The 16,644-nt window shown below is 41.2% G+C and overlaps 1 protein-coding gene across 1 annotated transcript in view; it reads left to right on the top strand.

Annotated features, from left to right (window-relative positions):
• The first annotated feature begins 571 nt into the window (after positions 1-571).
• PRPSAP2 (phosphoribosyl pyrophosphate synthetase associated protein 2) overlaps positions 572-16,644 on the top strand; it is a 44,928-nt gene continuing 28,855 nt past the window's right edge. Inside the window, exons 1-4 of the mRNA XM_033090433.1 lie at positions 572-716; positions 13,470-13,569; positions 13,804-13,953; positions 14,870-14,922. Of these exons, the coding sequence (XP_032946324.1) occupies positions 13,835-13,953; positions 14,870-14,922 (172 nt within the window). The 5' untranslated portion in view covers positions 572-716; positions 13,470-13,569; positions 13,804-13,834. The remainder of the gene's footprint in view (positions 717-13,469; positions 13,570-13,803; positions 13,954-14,869; positions 14,923-16,644) is intronic.

The following is a 16,644-nucleotide window of genomic DNA, read 5'->3' as shown; positions in this document are numbered from 1 at the left end:
TCCCGCAGGACAAGGGTAACACATACTTATAAAGAATTCAGGCAATGGATACCAAAAGCACAATTCCTTTATAATAAAAAAAGAAAGCGCAGCAAAGCAAACAATAAAAAAACTGAGCGTTTACCATACGCCAGGAACTGCTAAAAGCTCCGGAACTGCTAAAAGCTCTGCAGGTGTTCTCACGAAATCCTCCTAACAGCTGTAAGAGAGGAGCGGTTCTATCACCTCCGCTTTTCAGATGAGGAAATTGAGGCTCAGAGAGCCTAAATGACTTTGCCCAAGGTTACAGGCCAGTAAAAACTTGAACCCAGACATCTATAATTCCAAACATCATACTCCGGGCACACTCATATTCCTTGAAACCCGCCTCTCGCTTTCACAGGGGCTCCAGAGCTGGCAGCATCCTTGGGGTCCAGAGGCTCAGCCCCACCCACCTCCTCTCCCCGCCCCCACCCCACGCACCGCCAGGCCGGAAGAGACTGCTCTCGCTGGGTGGGGCACGCCCCCATCCCTGAGCCAGGTGCTCGGCCTGCCCCGCTCCTGGGCCCCGCCCCTGCCCCGCCCCCTGCCCTGCCCACAGGCCTCGTAGTCGCCGCGGACGCCCTACTTGCGCTTGGAGTCGCCATTTTGCTCCTAGAAACATCGCCTGGAGACCTGGTCCTTTCTTCCTTCGGCAGCGGAGGCTGCGGCGGGGCCGGGGCTGGGGTCGGGGCCAGGTAGGCGGGCGGGGGCCAGCGACGAGTGGCGGCGCGGACCGGCGGGCCCCGCACTGCGGGGCGCAGGTGCAAGGGGCGGGGAGCCCCGCGGCGCCGGCTGCTGATGGGCCGGGTGCCTGGGCGGCGGCCAGCGGGTGCAGCCGGGAGACCCCGGCCTCACTCCCACAGCCGCCTCCTCCCTCCTGCTCTCCTCTCGCGTCTGGGTCCGCGGGGCCGGGCCCGGCGCGGGGCCGGCGGGGCTCCCCCCGCCAGACGCCGATGGGAGTCGAGCCCTAAGTAGGGGACCTGCGGTTGGGTGGCTCAGAAAAGAAGCCTCGGAGCCGCCATCACCGATCCTCCAGCCTGACAGAGCCCCTAATTTTAATTCGACTGGCCTTGTCAGTCGCGGACATTTCTTTACCCGCCAAACGGTGTTCTTATTCCGCTCAGAACTCATCCAGCAGAGGTTGAGGGAGCACCTTGATGTAATTTTTAGGAATTCTACTTTAAAATGTTTTCCCCCATGTATTACATCGGTGATAAAAATTCCCCCCCTCTATTTTAGTATTGGCGCAATTTGGATGTTTAGCTTTTGTAGGGAATAAGGAAATGCGGAGTGGGAATTTGTGACGTGAGAAAGTGTGATTTGTAATGTTTAAAAATTTAAATGCACAAATAAAAATAATTCATTCACGTTATGAACCCCACTAAATCATTCCCCTCTTTTTGTCTGTATTCCTATCTTGCCCTGGACTATACCATTATCACACAGTTTTGATCAGAGGAGACGCAATTCTGCTCTTCTTCATTTAACATAAGTACTTTTGCGTAGTCCCAGATATTTACCGTGTTTTAAAATATTGTGTATTTAGAGTTTTACTTAATTAGCCCATTATAAAACCTTTCCATATGTGCAGTGTCCTCTTAAATCTTCTAGTGACCATTATTGAGCATATAGCTTTTTCTTTCCTTGGGATAAATTACCAAATAGGAAATGCTGAATTAAAGTTATGTGTTCATTCTTTGGTACTTGATAGAAATTGTTTTCCAAACAAGGCATATTTACAATAGACGTTTTTTCAAAATCTGGATATTTGTCCAATCCCACTAACCATAATGCGGAGTTCAGCAGGGTGTCAAGTCATGTTTTGTGTTGTTGGGAAACAAACAGGCTGTGTAGCCAGCCGTCCTCCTATACAACTGTCTGTGCTACAAATTGGACTGAGGGATGATGTCTGCTGCTTGGAGACCATGCAGCTCCAGTAAGTTTTTTCATCTCCAGGCTTCATTTCCCCCATGTTTAAAATAGGTCTACTTCTACTGTGTTTCCCCGAAAATAAGACGTAACCAGAAAATAAGCCCTAGCATGATTTTTCAGAAAGACATCCCCTGAACATAAGCCCTAATGTGTCTTTTGGAGCAAAACTTAATATAAGACCCGGTCTTATTTTCAGGGAAACATGGTAGTACCCGCTTTATTGAGTTGTAAGAATTCAGAGCCGTCAGAAAATGGTATTAGCCATAAGAAATCGTTCTGATGAACGAAGTGCTTGGGATCACAGAGGCATGGAAGATTAACTCAAGTTAGGTTTTGTCCTTCTAATTCTCTTCAATACTGATATAAAAAAGGCAAATTTTCTTTGAGGCACATCACTAGTAAAAATAATTCTTTATACTTTATGAAACCTTTAAGTTTGCAAACTACTTTCAATTCCATTTGTTAATCAGTGCAATACTGTGAGTTCAGGCTTTATTCAACAGACATTAGTTATTTAATAAACGTTTGTTGAGCCTCTACCACCTGCCAGCTGTGCTGTTCTAGGCACTGGGTGTACAGCAGAGAATATAATGGTAAAAGGATCTCTGCTGTCCTGGACCTTAAATTCTGGTGGGAGAAGCTGTTTTTACCAGGTGTCTGTCTGTTGTCAGGAAGGGAAAGGCTGACGCTGCCGGGCCAACGGACCTGCCCAAGGCCTGGTAACGTAAACTGTGGAAGGCAAACTCAAGTCTTCCCATTCCTCCTCTAGCCATCTTTAGCTAGAAGTTATTTGCACAGGGACCACGTTAGGGGGAAAGCAACACACTAAGGAAGCCTTCCTCATCGGAAATATGGATGAGTGGTTTTGAAATAATTGGTAGCATGTCCAAAACAAGTGGTTTTTCAGTGTGGTTTCAGTCATGAGACTTAAATTGTTAAATCTCGTTCAGAGGAGTATGATTTGCTTTTTGAAAGATGCTGAGATTCTCTGAAAAGGGTGTGTTTTCATTTGTGCTATAAATCATTCTCACACATTCTAAAGTACATTTAGGAAAATGAAAAAGCAACTAGTTTATCTGGAGAAAAATGGGAGTGTTCTCTTTTATGTGTGTTGCGTATACCTGTGGTTCTTTTTTAAAAATTTTTTTTCCAGTTACGGTTGACATACAATCTTATGTGAGTTTCAGGTGTACAACGTAGTGATTAGACATTTAATACCTTGTGAAGTGATGACCTCGATAAGTCCAGTACCCATCTGACACCATACCTAGTTATTCCAATATTATTGATTATATTCCCTGTGCTGTACTTTACATTGCTGTCACTATTTTAATAACTGGCAGTTTGTACATTTTAATCCCTTTCACCTTTCTCACCTATCCCCCAAACCCCTTCCCATTTAGCAACCACCAATTTGTTCTCTGTATCTATGAGTTTGTTTCTGTTTTGTTCATTTATTTTGTTTCTTAGATTCTACATAGAAGTGAAGTCATGGTATTTGTCTTTCTCTGTCTGATATATTTCACTTAAGCATAATACTCTCTAGGTTCATCCATGCTGTTGTAAATGGTAAGATTTCATTCTTTTTAATGGTTGAATAATATTCCATTGTATATATGTACCACTTCTTTATCCATTCACCTATCGATCGAGACTTAGGTTGCTTTCATATCTTAACTATTGTAAATAACGCTGCAATGAATATAGGGGTGCATATATTTTTTTCAAATTAGTGTTTTGGATTTCTTTGGATAAATATCCAAAAGTGGAATTGCTGGGTCATAAGGTAGTTCTATTTTTAATTTTTTTAGGAACCTCCATAGTGTTTTCCATAGTGGCTGCACCAATCTGCAGTCCCACCAACAGTGCACAAGAGTTCCCTTTTCTCCACATCCTTGCCAGTACTTAATTTTTGTTGATTTATTGATGATGGCATTCTGACTGTTGTGAGATGGTATCTCTTTGTGGTTTTTATTTGCATTTCTCTGATGATTAGTGACGTTGAGCATCTTTCATATGTCTATTGGCCATCTGTGTGTCCTCTTTAGAGAAATGTCTATTCAGGTCTTCTGCCCATTTTTTAAAATCGGATTGTTTGCTTTTTTGGTGTTGTATGAATTTTTTATAAATTTTTAATATTAACCCTTTATCATATGTATCGTTGGCAAATGTCTTTTCCCATTCAGTAGGATGTCTTTTCATTTTGTTGATGGTTTCCTTTCCTGTGAAAAAGCTTTCTATTTTGATGTAGTCCGATTTGTTTATTTTTTCTTTTGTTTCCCTCACCTGAGGAAATATATCAGTAAAAATATTACTAAGGGTAATATCTGCGAGTTTACTTCCTAGATTTTCTTTTAGGAGTTTTGTGGTTTTGGGTCTTACATTTAAATCTTTAATCCATTTTGAGTTTGTTCTTGTATATGGCATAAGAAGGTGGTCCAGTTTCATTTTTTTGCGTGTATCTGTCCAGTTTTCCCAGCACCATTTATTAAGTAGACTGTCTTTACCCCTGTGTAAATTCTTGTTTCCTTTGTCATAGATTAAATGACCATATAGACATGGATTTATTTCTGGGCTCTCTCTTCTGTTCCATTGATCAATGTGTCTGTTTTTATGTCAGTACCATGCTGTTTTGATTATTATAGCCTTGTAGTATAGTTTCATATCAGGTAGCATGTTACATCCAATTTTGTTCTTCTTTCTCAATATTGCTTTGGCTATTTGGGGTATTTTGTGGTTCCATATAAATTTTAGGATTATTTGTTCTAGTTCTGTAAGAATGCCAGTGGTGTTCTGATAGGGATTGCATTGAATCTGTAGTTTGCTTTGAGTAATATGGACATTTTAACAATGTTGATTCTTCCTATCCATGAGCAAGGTATATGTTTCCATTTATTTGTATTTTCTCTCTCCTATTTTTTACTTCAGTGTCTTATAATTTTCCAAGTACAGGTCTTTTACCTCATTGGTTAAATTTATTCCTAGGTATTGTATTATTTTTGATGCTATTGTAAATGGGATTCTTTTCTTAATTTCTCTTTCTGATAGTTTGCTATTGGTATATAAAAATGCAACTGATTTCTGAATATTAATTTTGTATCCTGCTTTTATTGAATTCGTTTATCAGTTTTAGTTGTTTTTTGGTGGAATCTTTAGGGTTTTCTCTATAGAGTATCATGTCATCTGCAAAGAATGACAGTTTTACTTTTTTTCCCCACTTTGAGCATGTATATCCTGCTGCCTTTTATTTCTTTTTCTTGTCTGATTGCAGTGACTAGGACTTCCAGTACTATGTTGAATAAAAGTGGTGGGAGTAGATATCCTTGTCTTGTTCCTGATCTTCAGGAAATCCCTTTCAGCTTCTCAGTGTTGAATATGTTAGTTGTAGGTTTGTCATGTATGGCCTTTATTATGTTGACGTATGTTGTTCCTTCTATCCCCACTGTACTAAGAGTTTTGATTATAAATTGATGTAGGATTTTATCAAATGCTTTTTCTGCATCTTTTTATATGATCATATGGTTTTTATCCATGATTTTCTTCATGTGATGTATCACATTAATTGATTTCTGGATGTTGAACCAACCTTGCACTCCGGGAATAAATCCCACTTGATCATGGTGTATGATCTTTTTAAGGTATTACTGAATTTGGTTTGCTGATATTTTGTTGAGGATTTTTCCATCTATGTTCATTAGGGATATTGGCCTATAATTTTATTCTTTTGTAGTGTCTTTGGTTTTGGTATCAAGATATTGTTGGCCTCGTAAAATGAGTTTGGGAGCCTTCCCTCTTCTTCAGGTTTTTGGAATAGTTTCAGAAAGGTAGGTATTACTTCTTTGAATGTTTGGTAAAATTCACCTGTGAAGCCATCTGGTACAGGACTTCTGTTCATCGTGAGTGTTTTGATTACTGATTTGATTTCCTAAGTAGTTATTGGTCTTTTCAGATATTCTTTCTTTCTGGCTCGGCCTTAGAAGATGGTTATGTTCTTAGGAATGTATCCATTTCTTCCAGGTTGTTCAATTTGTTGGCATATAATTATCTATAGTAGTTCCTGATAATCCTATTTATTTCTGTGGTGTCAGTTGTTACTTCTCTTTCATTTCTGATTTTATTTCTTTGGACCCTCTCACTTTTCTTCTTGATGAGTCTGTCTAAAGGGTTATCAGTTTGTTTACCTTTTCAAAGAACCACCTCTTGGTTTCATTGATATTTTCTACTTTTTTTTTAGACTCTATTCTATTTATTTCTGCTCTGATCTTTGTTATTTCCATCCTTCTACTCACTTTGAACTTTGTTTCTTCTAGTTCCTTTAGGTGTAAGGTTAGATTGTTTATTTGAGATTTTTCTTTTTTCTTTAGGTAGGTCTGTATTGCAATGAATTTCCCTCTTAGAACTGCTTTAGCTGTGTCCAATAGATTTTGCGTTGTCGAGTTTTCAATTTCATTTGTCTCAAGGTTTCTTTTCATATCCTTGATCTCATTGTTAATCCATTCATTGTTTAGTAGCATGTTATATAGGCTCCTCGTGTTTTGTTTTTCAGTTTTCTTGTAGTTGATTTTTAGTTTCATAACACTGTAATCAGAGAAGATGCTTGGTATGATTTCAATCTTAAATTTATTGAGATTTTTTTTTGGTGGCCTATCATGTGGTCTATCCTGGAAATGTTCCCTGTGCACTTGAAAAGAATGTATTTCTGCTACTTTTGGGCGAAATGTTCTAAAAACATCAATTAAGTTCTTCTGGCCTAATGTGTCATTTAAGGCCACTGTCTCCTTGTTGATGTTCCATCTGGGTGATCTGTCCATTGATGTCAATGGGGTGTTAAAATCTCCTAATATTATTGTCTTACTGTCAATCTCTTATGTCTGTCACTATTTGCTTTATATATTTAGATGTTTCTATGTTGGGTGTGTAAATATTTACAAGACTTATGTCCTCTTGTTGGATTAATCCCTTTATCATTATGAAATGTCCTTCTTTGTCTCTTGTTACAGCTTTTGTTTTAAAGTCTATCTTGTCTGATATAAGTATTGCTACCCAGCTCTTTTTTTTGCTTTTTTTGTTTCCATTTGAATGAAATATATTTTTCCATCCCTTTACTTTTAGTCTGTGTATGTCTTTTGATCTGAAGTGGGTCTCTTGTAGGCAGCATATGTATGGATCTTGTTTTTTTACTCATTCAGCCACCCTATGTCTTTTCATTGGAGCATTTAGTCCATTTACATTTAAAGTAATTGATAGGTATGTAATTATTGCCATTTTATTAATTGTTTTCTGATTGTTTTTGTAGTTCTTCCCTGTTCCTTTCTTATTCTTTTGCTCTCTAATCTTGTATGTGGATGACTTTCTATAGTGTTATGTTTGGATTCTTTTCTATTTATTTCTTGTATACCTCTTATGGATATTTGATTTATGGTTACCATGTGTTTCATATACACCAAGCTATGTTTACAGCAGTTTTATTTGAAGATGATGTTTGCTTAAGTTTGAACACATTCTAAAATTACTACAACTTTTACTCAACCCTCCTACGTTTATGTTTTTCTCATTATTTTTTACTTATTTTGAGTTTGTGTGTGTCCCTTAATTTGTTGTAATTACACAATGATTTTCTACTTTTGTCTTTTAATTTTTGTGCTGGCTTTATAGTTGGTTGATCTACTGCTTTTACTGTTTGCCTTTGTCAGTTAGAATTTTTTTCTTTGCTGTATTTTCTTATTCAGATTTTTTATCTTTTCTTCTTAAAGAAGTCCCTTTAACATTTCTTGTAATACTCGTTTGGTGGTGATGAACTCCTTTAGCTTTTTCTCGTCTGAGAAGCTCTTTATCTCTCAATTCTAAATGATAGCCTTGCTGGGTAGAGCAATCTTTGTTGTAGGTCTTTGCTTTGTATCGCTTTGAATATTTTGTGCCAGTTTCTTCTGGCCTAAAAAGTTTCTGTTGAAAAACCAGCTGACAGTCTTATGGGAGTTCCCTTATCGGTAACTAACTGCTTTTCTTTTGCTGTTTTTAAGATTCTCTTTTTGTATTTAACCTTTGGTATTTTAATTATGATGTATCTTGGTGTGGGCCTGATGGGGTTCATCTTGTTTGGGACTCTCTGTACTTCCTGGATTTGTATGTTTATTTCCTTTCCCAGGTAAGGGTTATTTCTTCAAATAGGTTTTCAATCCCCTTTGTTCTCTTCTCTTTCTGGTACTCCTATGATGCAAATATTGGTACACCTGATGTTGTCCCAGAGGTCCCTTAAACTATTCTCATTTTTTTTTTTTCTTTTTGCTGTTCTGATTGGGTGTTTCCCACCACTTTGTCTTCCCAATCACCAATTCAATGCTCTGCTTCATCTAATCTGTTGTTTCCCTATAATGTAGTCTTCATTTCTGACTGGTTCTTTTTTATGTTTTCTATCTCTTTGTTGAAGTTCTTGTTGAGTTCATCTATTCTCCTGAGTTTATTGCATGTCCTTATAACCAGTATTTTGAACTCTGTATCTGGTAGATTGCTTGTCTCCATTTCGTTCAATTTTTTTTCTAGAGTTTTGCACTATTCTTTCATTTGGATATGTTTCTTTGTGTTTTCATTTTGGCTGATTTTGTGTTTGTTTCTAGGTATTAGGTAGATCTGGTATGTTTCCTGGTCTTGGCAGAATAGCCTTACGTAGAAGGTGTCTTCTGGGGCCCGGTGGCACAGTCCCCCTGGTCACTTCAACCAGGTGCTCCAGTTTTCCCCTGTGTAGGTTGTTAAGTGTCCTCCTTTTGTAGTTGAGTCTCGATTGCTGTTGGTACAATAGGTGGAGTTGACCGTCAGGCTGACTGGCTGTGAGGGCTGACCATGACGACAGTGGACAAACTGTTGTGTAGGGGCTGACCTTATGCAGTGGGAGTTGCTTTAGCAATACTCTGGTGCCAGGTGAGTCCACCATTTAGGTGTCCCATTTGTGGAGCTGGTTGGGTGGTGGTCTGGTATGGTCTGAAGCTGGCCTCTGGGTATGTTGGTTCTGGAACCTCTTGGGAGGGGCTCTGGTGCAGACTAAGCTCAGCTGTCACTTGTGCCAGGCTTGGGGCCTCCTGGTGGGAGCTACAAAGTGATCTGTGGTTGGTTGCTACTTGTGCTGGGCTTGGAGGCACTTGGGACAGGCTGTGCTGTGGTTCAAGGCCAGCTGCCACTTGTGCTGGGCTTGTGACCCTTTGATGGGCAACCATGATGTGAAGTGAGGCCAGCCGCTGCTATGCTAGGCCTGGGGCCACCTCATGGGAGTGCAATGCAAGTTGAGACCAGTTGTTACTTTTGCTGGGCTGGGGGCCATTTGGAGCTATAAGGCACATCAATTCCAGCTGCTGCTTGTTTGGGATTTGTGGACATCTCAGAGATTTTGGAAAAGCCTGCAGTACAAGCTAAGGCAGGCTGCTTGTGTAGAGGAGCAGCTGGAAGAGGCTTGGGCCGGTCTCAAATAGGGTGAGGCGGGGTCTCGGAATCACCAGGGTGGGGCGAACAGTGTTAGCCAGGTTAATGGAGAGCACAGATTTGGTGCCCTCCTGCGCCTGCTGGCTGTGTGGAGGGAGAATTCAACAAAGGAACAATAGTGTCTGCCAGCGCTTCCATCCCCAGAGAGAGTTGCTCCAGCCTCTGTTTCTCTAGCTCTTGCCCTGAAGTGGGTCAACTGAGTTCTTTCCCGTATGTCCCAGCACATTTTCAGCTGCTGCCCCGGCACTGGAGCTTAGAGTGAGTGGGTTTGTGAGCAGGTGAGTCAGTACACTCACTCTGCCTCTAAACAACCTTTTGGTTTTCTCAGACCCAATTCTCGCTGGTTTTATGGGGTATTATGGGTATACCTACTCTGGCATCTTGACTGGAAGTCTGTGAATGTTCTCTTTACTCTTGATTTCGTGCTAAAGCCTATGCTAATGAAACTTCTCCTAGCCCCATCCTGGGGATCATTATGTTTCTAAAGATAATCTTTAAAACTCATTTTTCTTGCAGCTTGGTAAACAGCACAACTTGAACTTCCAACAGGAGAAAGAAGAACTAAAGCCACAGCTCTTATGTTTCATCAAAGGTCACAGAACATGACTATTGATAACCGTTTCCAACTGGACTCCCAGCCTGTGCCATTTTGAGGGTGGATTAGGTTTAGTTTCGATTATAGAAACCTAATATCTGAGGACTGGAACTTTGCAGATGACAGTCAGAGTGATGAAGGGCATTTAAACTAGGACAAATATGGAAAGGTTCAGATAAGGAAATATCCTGGAGAAGAGAATACAGAGACAAGACAGCCATTTTGAGATAGAGTGAGGACTGTCCTATGACAAAGAAATTTGATGTGTCCTGTAAATCTTGATCGAAAGTCTGGAAGTGTTGTCTTGAGTCTTCATTTCATACTACAGTCTGTACTAATGAACCTTCGCCACCCTCATCCTGGTGATTGTCATGTTTCTGAGGATAATCTTTAAGGACCAGTTGGGTGGAGGCTGCAGGAGAGGAATCTTGCTGTGTTCTAAAGGAGACTTTGGAGTGGCTGGGCTCTCAGGCTGTGGGCATTAGACTCTTGGGGCTGTTCAAACATCTGTGGAGTGGCTTCTTGGCAGGAGTCCTGTAGCTGGGCTGAATCACCTCTAAGATCTCTTCCTACGCAGGTGCTTTCGTTCTTCCAAGTCCTCTTAAAAACACTGTTATACTTTAAGGAGCTTTGTATTTGAAGGTTGGGGGTTTGTAAAATGATAGTCACCCATGCATATTACTGTACTTGTTTGGTACATAACCAGGATACTACAAGTTGATTCATATGTAACTTCCATTTACCAAGCATATCCTGTAAGTGGGGCACTGTGTTAAGTGCCGTACAGAAATTAGTTTTACAGTAACCCTGTATGTGAGGTCAGTATTCACAGCTGTATGGACGAGCAAGGTTAAGTAACTCAGGCAGGGCCTCGCCGTAAGTTACAGGAAAGGACGAGCCACGACGCAAACATGAGTGACTCCAAAGCATGTGTTTAGAACTACAGGAGAATGAATTTTTTGTTTCCTTTTCTAGACCTGTACCTTCTGTTCCTGAACAGACATATATCGGTTGAGAGATGGTGTTAGAACACACCTAACTCTTGAGTATTGATGAGTAAATGGTATTTCTTTCATTTATAACAGCCACTCTGCCCCACAATGTGCTGTTCAGCAGGGGTCAGCCAGTTTTTCTGTAGAGGCTGGATAAGAACTATTTTAGGCCCTGCAGCTTATACTCACCTCCTATGTACCACTATACCCATAGGCAGTTTGTAAACCGTGGGTGTGGCTCTTTTGGTTACAGCAGTAATCTTTGGAGGGACCTGATTTGGCCCATGGGCTGTGGTTTGCTGCTTCTGCTCCAGAGCTGTTTTCCATGGTAAACACCAGTAGTTCTCCTTGGTCTCTAGGGCTTTGGTGAGTTGTGCTTACGTTTCTGTTTGTGATTCATACGCTTGGGTAAATGCATTGCAGTGTCCTATATTTCCCCCTTTGGAATGCGCCTTACGAGGTGCACTCTGTGGAAATGCGCCCTCCTACCCTTCTGGTGGGACAATCCCCGTGACCCCATGGCTCCCTTCTTACCGTTCCTGCAAAGACGTGCACATGGCATGAGGAGGCCTGTTAGGAGGCTAACCCGCTACATCGGGCATGTCCGCACCGAATACGGGCAGCAGTGTAAAAGGACGCACTGGGTCTCTATTTTGTAACCTGGCTTGTCAAAATGTATCATTTAGTGAAAAAGCACATTATAGATAGATTTCTATGATACCTTTTATGTTAGAAGTGTATTTTTTATTTATTTATTTATTTATTTTTTAATTTATTGGGGTGACAATTGTTAGTAGAATTACATAGATTTCAGGTGTACAATTCTGTATCACATCATCCATAAATCACACTGTGTGTTCACCACCCAGAGTCAGCTCCCCTTCCATCACCGTACATTTGATCCCCCTCACCCTCATCCCCCACCCCCCAACCCCCTTACGCTCTGGTAACCACCAAATTACGTTCCCCAGATTAATTTTCAAACCCCGTGGCCATCCTGTGGTCACCGACTGCCCTCCAATCCCCTCACCCTCCCCCCCACCCCCCACTCCCCCCGCCCATCTAGCAACCCTCAGTTTTTCCTCATTGTCTCCCAAACAGTTTCTGATTAGTTCATTCACTTATTCTTTTCTTTAGAATCCGCAAATAAGTGAGATCATATGGAACTTATCTTTCTCTGTCTGACTTATTTCACTTAACATAATGTTCTCTAGATCCATCCATGTTGTTGCAAATGGTAAGATTTCTTTCTTCCTTATGGCTGCATAATACTCCATTGTATAAATGTACCACAGTTTCTTAATCCAGTCATCTACCGATGGGCATTTTGGTTGTTTCCATGTCTTAGCTATTGTGTATAGTGCTGCAATAAACATAGGAGTGCATAGAGATTTTTGAATTGAAGTTCTGGATTTCTCCGGATAGATACCTAGGAGTGGAATTACTGGATCATAAGGTAGTTCCATTTTCAGAATTTTGAGATACCTCCATACTGTTTTCCATAGCGGCTGCACCAGTCTGCAATCCCACCAACAGTGCACAAGCGTTCCCTTTTCTCCACATCCGCGCCAGCACTTGTTGTTTGTTGATTTATTGATGATAGCCATTCTGACTGGGGTGAGGTGGTATCTCATTGTGGTTTTTATTTGCATTTCTCTGATGGTTAGCGAGGTTGAGCATTTCTTCATATGTCTGTTTGCCATCTGTATGTCCTTTTCAGAAAAATGTAGAAGTGTATTTTTTGTACGTTTTATTTTGTGGGGGTCAAGTTTGTGAATGTGAGAAAAAGCCTGATGCTGTCAATGCCCACCTACCAAGAACTGGGAAGGTGCGTGTGGGGGGTGTGGGGTGGGGGCTGGTGCCTGGAGCCTCAACTATCATGTTTCTGCTGTTTGGTTTTTTCACAAGGAGGATGTGTTTGTGTGTTACCTGTGTAATTACAATTTAGGACTAACAGGAAAGGTGTGCTTGGCTTCAGCCGGTTCTTATTCTCCACCAGCCTTCCCAGAGCCATCCCAAGGAAACGCACAACTGCAGAAGTGCGGGGCCTTGCTGGGAAGGTGCCCCCCCGCATGACCTGCTAGACTGGCTGTTGCAGCCGCTCAGCCCAGAGAGCGGAAAGTAGAAGAGCACGTTAACGGCCAGTGGGCTTCAGCCCTCGGCTCCGATGACTTTCTGTTTGTGTACTGTTGCCCATCATTTGGAAGGTCGCTTCGCTTTTCTGCAAGCTTATGACATGGTCAACCTTGTGTTCCAGTTGAGGAAAATGCAGATGACCACGTCAGTTTTAGACATGACTCAGGGCATCTGAGAGACAGCTGCAAGGCCGGGGGAGGTGTTATGGTGAATAGATACTACAGGAAAAGCTGGGCAGAGATGGGTCATTTATTTCTTGTTTAAGGATCGATCAGTCCATGTCCTTGCTAATGGCTCTGCCATTTTTCTGTGTGTTAATCCAGGAAGAATTTTGTTGTCAGAGCACAAAAGGAGGTGGTCGGTCCATAATTGACTTGAAGCAGCAAACAGTAAAGCACTGAGCTCGTCAGCTCTGCCTTTCTTGTAAGTTTATCATTTATTCCCAGGTCATGAAAACTAATTAAATCATGATAACGTATTTCCATAAATTTGGAACCTAAAATCTAAATGGACTTTTTATTTGTCTATATATGTTTAATTTAAAAGATTCTATTATGGTGAAAACTGATTTCCTTCAGCTGAAATAATGTGCTGTTAAAAAAAAAATCCATTCAAGTGTATTTAGTATCACTTGGCAGTTTTTGATATATTTTATAGGATCTGAGAATTGGAAAACCAAGAAGGTTTGATGTTTTGTGTGGCGCCACCTGAATTAGAAACCAAGATGAACATAACCAAAGGAGGTCTGGTGTTGTTTTCAGCAAATTCTAATTCATCTTGTATGGAGCTTTCAAAGAAAATTGCTGAGTGAGTTCTAATCATACCATTAAAATCTGTGTTCATTATGTGACGTTTTAAATTTGATAATTGGATTAGCACTGATTGTTAAGCTTGCAATCAGCAGGTACTTTCTAGTTAATCTGCCTACCACCTACAGAGTAAGGCTCACCTTTCCACACATTCATTCAGCAGGCGTTTATTGACTGCCTCAGGGGTGTCAGGGATTGTATTAGGTGCTACATATGTATAGAATTATTTGAATATAAAGAACAGTGAAGTGGATACTATATGGAAATAGTTTATGGATTATAATTTAGCATAATTTTAGTTATTTATTCAATAAATATTGAACTCTTACTGTGTACTAAGCCTTGATCTAGATATTAGGGATAAACAGCCAGTCATGATCCTTCTTTCTTACATTTAGGGGTCCAGACAAGAAGCAAGTCAGCATGATAAACAAGATAATTTCAGATGGTGATAAAGGCTATGAAAAAAGCAGTGAAAGGAAGGGTGAGGGCTTAGCTTGGATGCTCAGGTGTCCTGTTAAACTGAAGGATCATATGTGAATTGAGAAACCCGAATGAGTCCCTGAGTGAAGGTCTGGGGGCAGAGCCCTCCAGGCAGAGGGAGCAGCAGGTGCCACGTCCTGTGCTGTGTGGCAGGAGGGGTTGGGTGTCTCAGGAACATGGCTGGGGTATAGGGGGCACGAGGAAACAGTCAGTGAGGCAGGCAGCAGGGTACGTAGACCGTCTTGGGAAGGTGTTGGGTGGGGGTGAGGGGTTAGGTAAAGGAATGACAGTACAATTTAATACTAACTTTAAGTTTTATGATAAGAATGCCTCTGTTTCATTTTTATCAGTTTATGAATTATCCTTAAATAGTGAAGTTGTTGAGTCTGTGCCGTTACCTTTTCAGCTTTTTCCCCCTTTCTCTTCTCTAGGCGGCTGGGGGTGGAGTTGGGCAAAGTGCAGGTTTACCAGGAACCTAACCGAGGTGAGCTATCTTTGACACGCGCAATGTTGATCTGTGTGCGGAATGTGACGTACTGGCTCCGTCCTCCATCCTCCACACCTGCAACAGCTAGACTCAGTGTCCAGTTAGGTCCATTAGCAGGAAGTCAGGCAGGCAAGGTGGGTGAAAGTGGTGTTTAGCTCCCGCTCATACCAGCTCGACACAGAGCCCTGGGGCAGGTCATACCACCTGGGGGGCTTAGATCTCGTTGAATCAAAACTGCGCAGGTACATGAACCAGAACATGAATGGAAACATTAGCTCGGTTGTTGGTTGAACTTATGTCACCTTAGGCTGGATGAGTAAATCTTGTGTGGCCACAATATTAGTTGTTATTCTTTACCTCTGTGTAAACTGCTATGGGTTAGATTTCATGAAATCTTCTTAAGAAGTGCTTTTTGCTAGTTGATTTATGTCATTGCATAAACATCCCAAGTTGTTGTAAAAAGCGTGTGTTATTTATCCTTTGTAATTGGAGAGTGGATTAGGTTAGGTTTCGAGTATAGACACCTCACACCCCTTTGTCTTTCTCAGACACAATCCCTGCAGGTTTTCACATGTTATGTGAAATGTTATGGGGACTCCTTAGTAGTAGTGGATATTTTAAATTATTCTAGTGGGGGCAATGGGCAGCTTGCATGGGCTTGAGAGTCAGACATCTCATTCCTGACAAGTTATTTAACCTTTCTAAACTGCAAATAATTAGGGCTGTTTGAGGATTCAATGGATAATTTGTGTGCCTGACACAGTTCTTGGCACATGATATAGTAGGTACTCAGTAAATATTAGTTCCTTCTCCTTTTCCACAGTAGGATTTTATCAAATACTTAAATATTATGAAACTTACAAGAGACTTTGATGAAAAGGCACAAATTTTCTATTCCCCCATTTATTTTTCCATTACTGCCTCCTTTCCAGTCTTCCAAGTTGCCCCATGTGGCTTCAGTAGGAAAAAAGTGTAATTGAAGAAAACAGGCAGGGAGCGTTGGAGACGATTCTGCTGCTAAAGGGAGTTGGATGGTGTCCTTTGTCTGGAAGGGAGTGCTGGTGCTGGCGGCGGGCAGCTCAGGAGTAGGTTGGTCCACACTCCAGGTTCATGAAGAAGGGGAGAGAAAATGCTTGGTGTCTGCTGGCAAGGAAGGAGGGAACTTGCGTTTGTGGATTCCTTCCTGTTACAGGTTCTGAAGAACAGAGATCAGGGAGGATGTTAGGACGTCCCAGAGATAGCAGGGTCAAGACTCGAATCCAGATCTCGGTGACTCTAAAACTCATGTTCTTCCCATGGTGCCACGTGCCTTTGTAAACACGTTTTTCTTCCCCCCCAATATTTTTAATGAAAACGTTCAAACATATAAAAAAGTTGAAAGAATGGTACAATGAACACCCATGTGTGTATCTACCACCTAGAGTTGACAGGTAACATTTTGCTATATGAGTATGTACGTGTAGAAGTAAGTTGCAGATGTCAAGACACTTCACTTCTGAATACTTGATCATGCATTTCCTAAGAATAAGGACTTTATCCTATGTAAATACACTACCAATATCACATTTAAAGGTATTAATGATAATTCTCTAATCATCTAATATCTAGTCTATATTCACATTTCCCTGGCTGTCCTAAAGAGCCTTTTATAGCTGGGTTGTTTTTTCAAAGTAGGATTCCTGGTTCAAGCAATGTGTCTCTCATGTCTCCTTTGTTTCT

Source organism: Rhinolophus ferrumequinum, chromosome 21 (assembly GCF_004115265.2).
Source record: "Rhinolophus ferrumequinum isolate MPI-CBG mRhiFer1 chromosome 21, mRhiFer1_v1.p, whole genome shotgun sequence".
NCBI lineage: Eukaryota > Metazoa > Chordata > Mammalia > Chiroptera > Rhinolophidae > Rhinolophus > Rhinolophus ferrumequinum.
The sequence above is the reverse complement of the archived record's forward strand: the minus strand, read 5'-3'. Positions and strand labels throughout refer to the sequence as shown.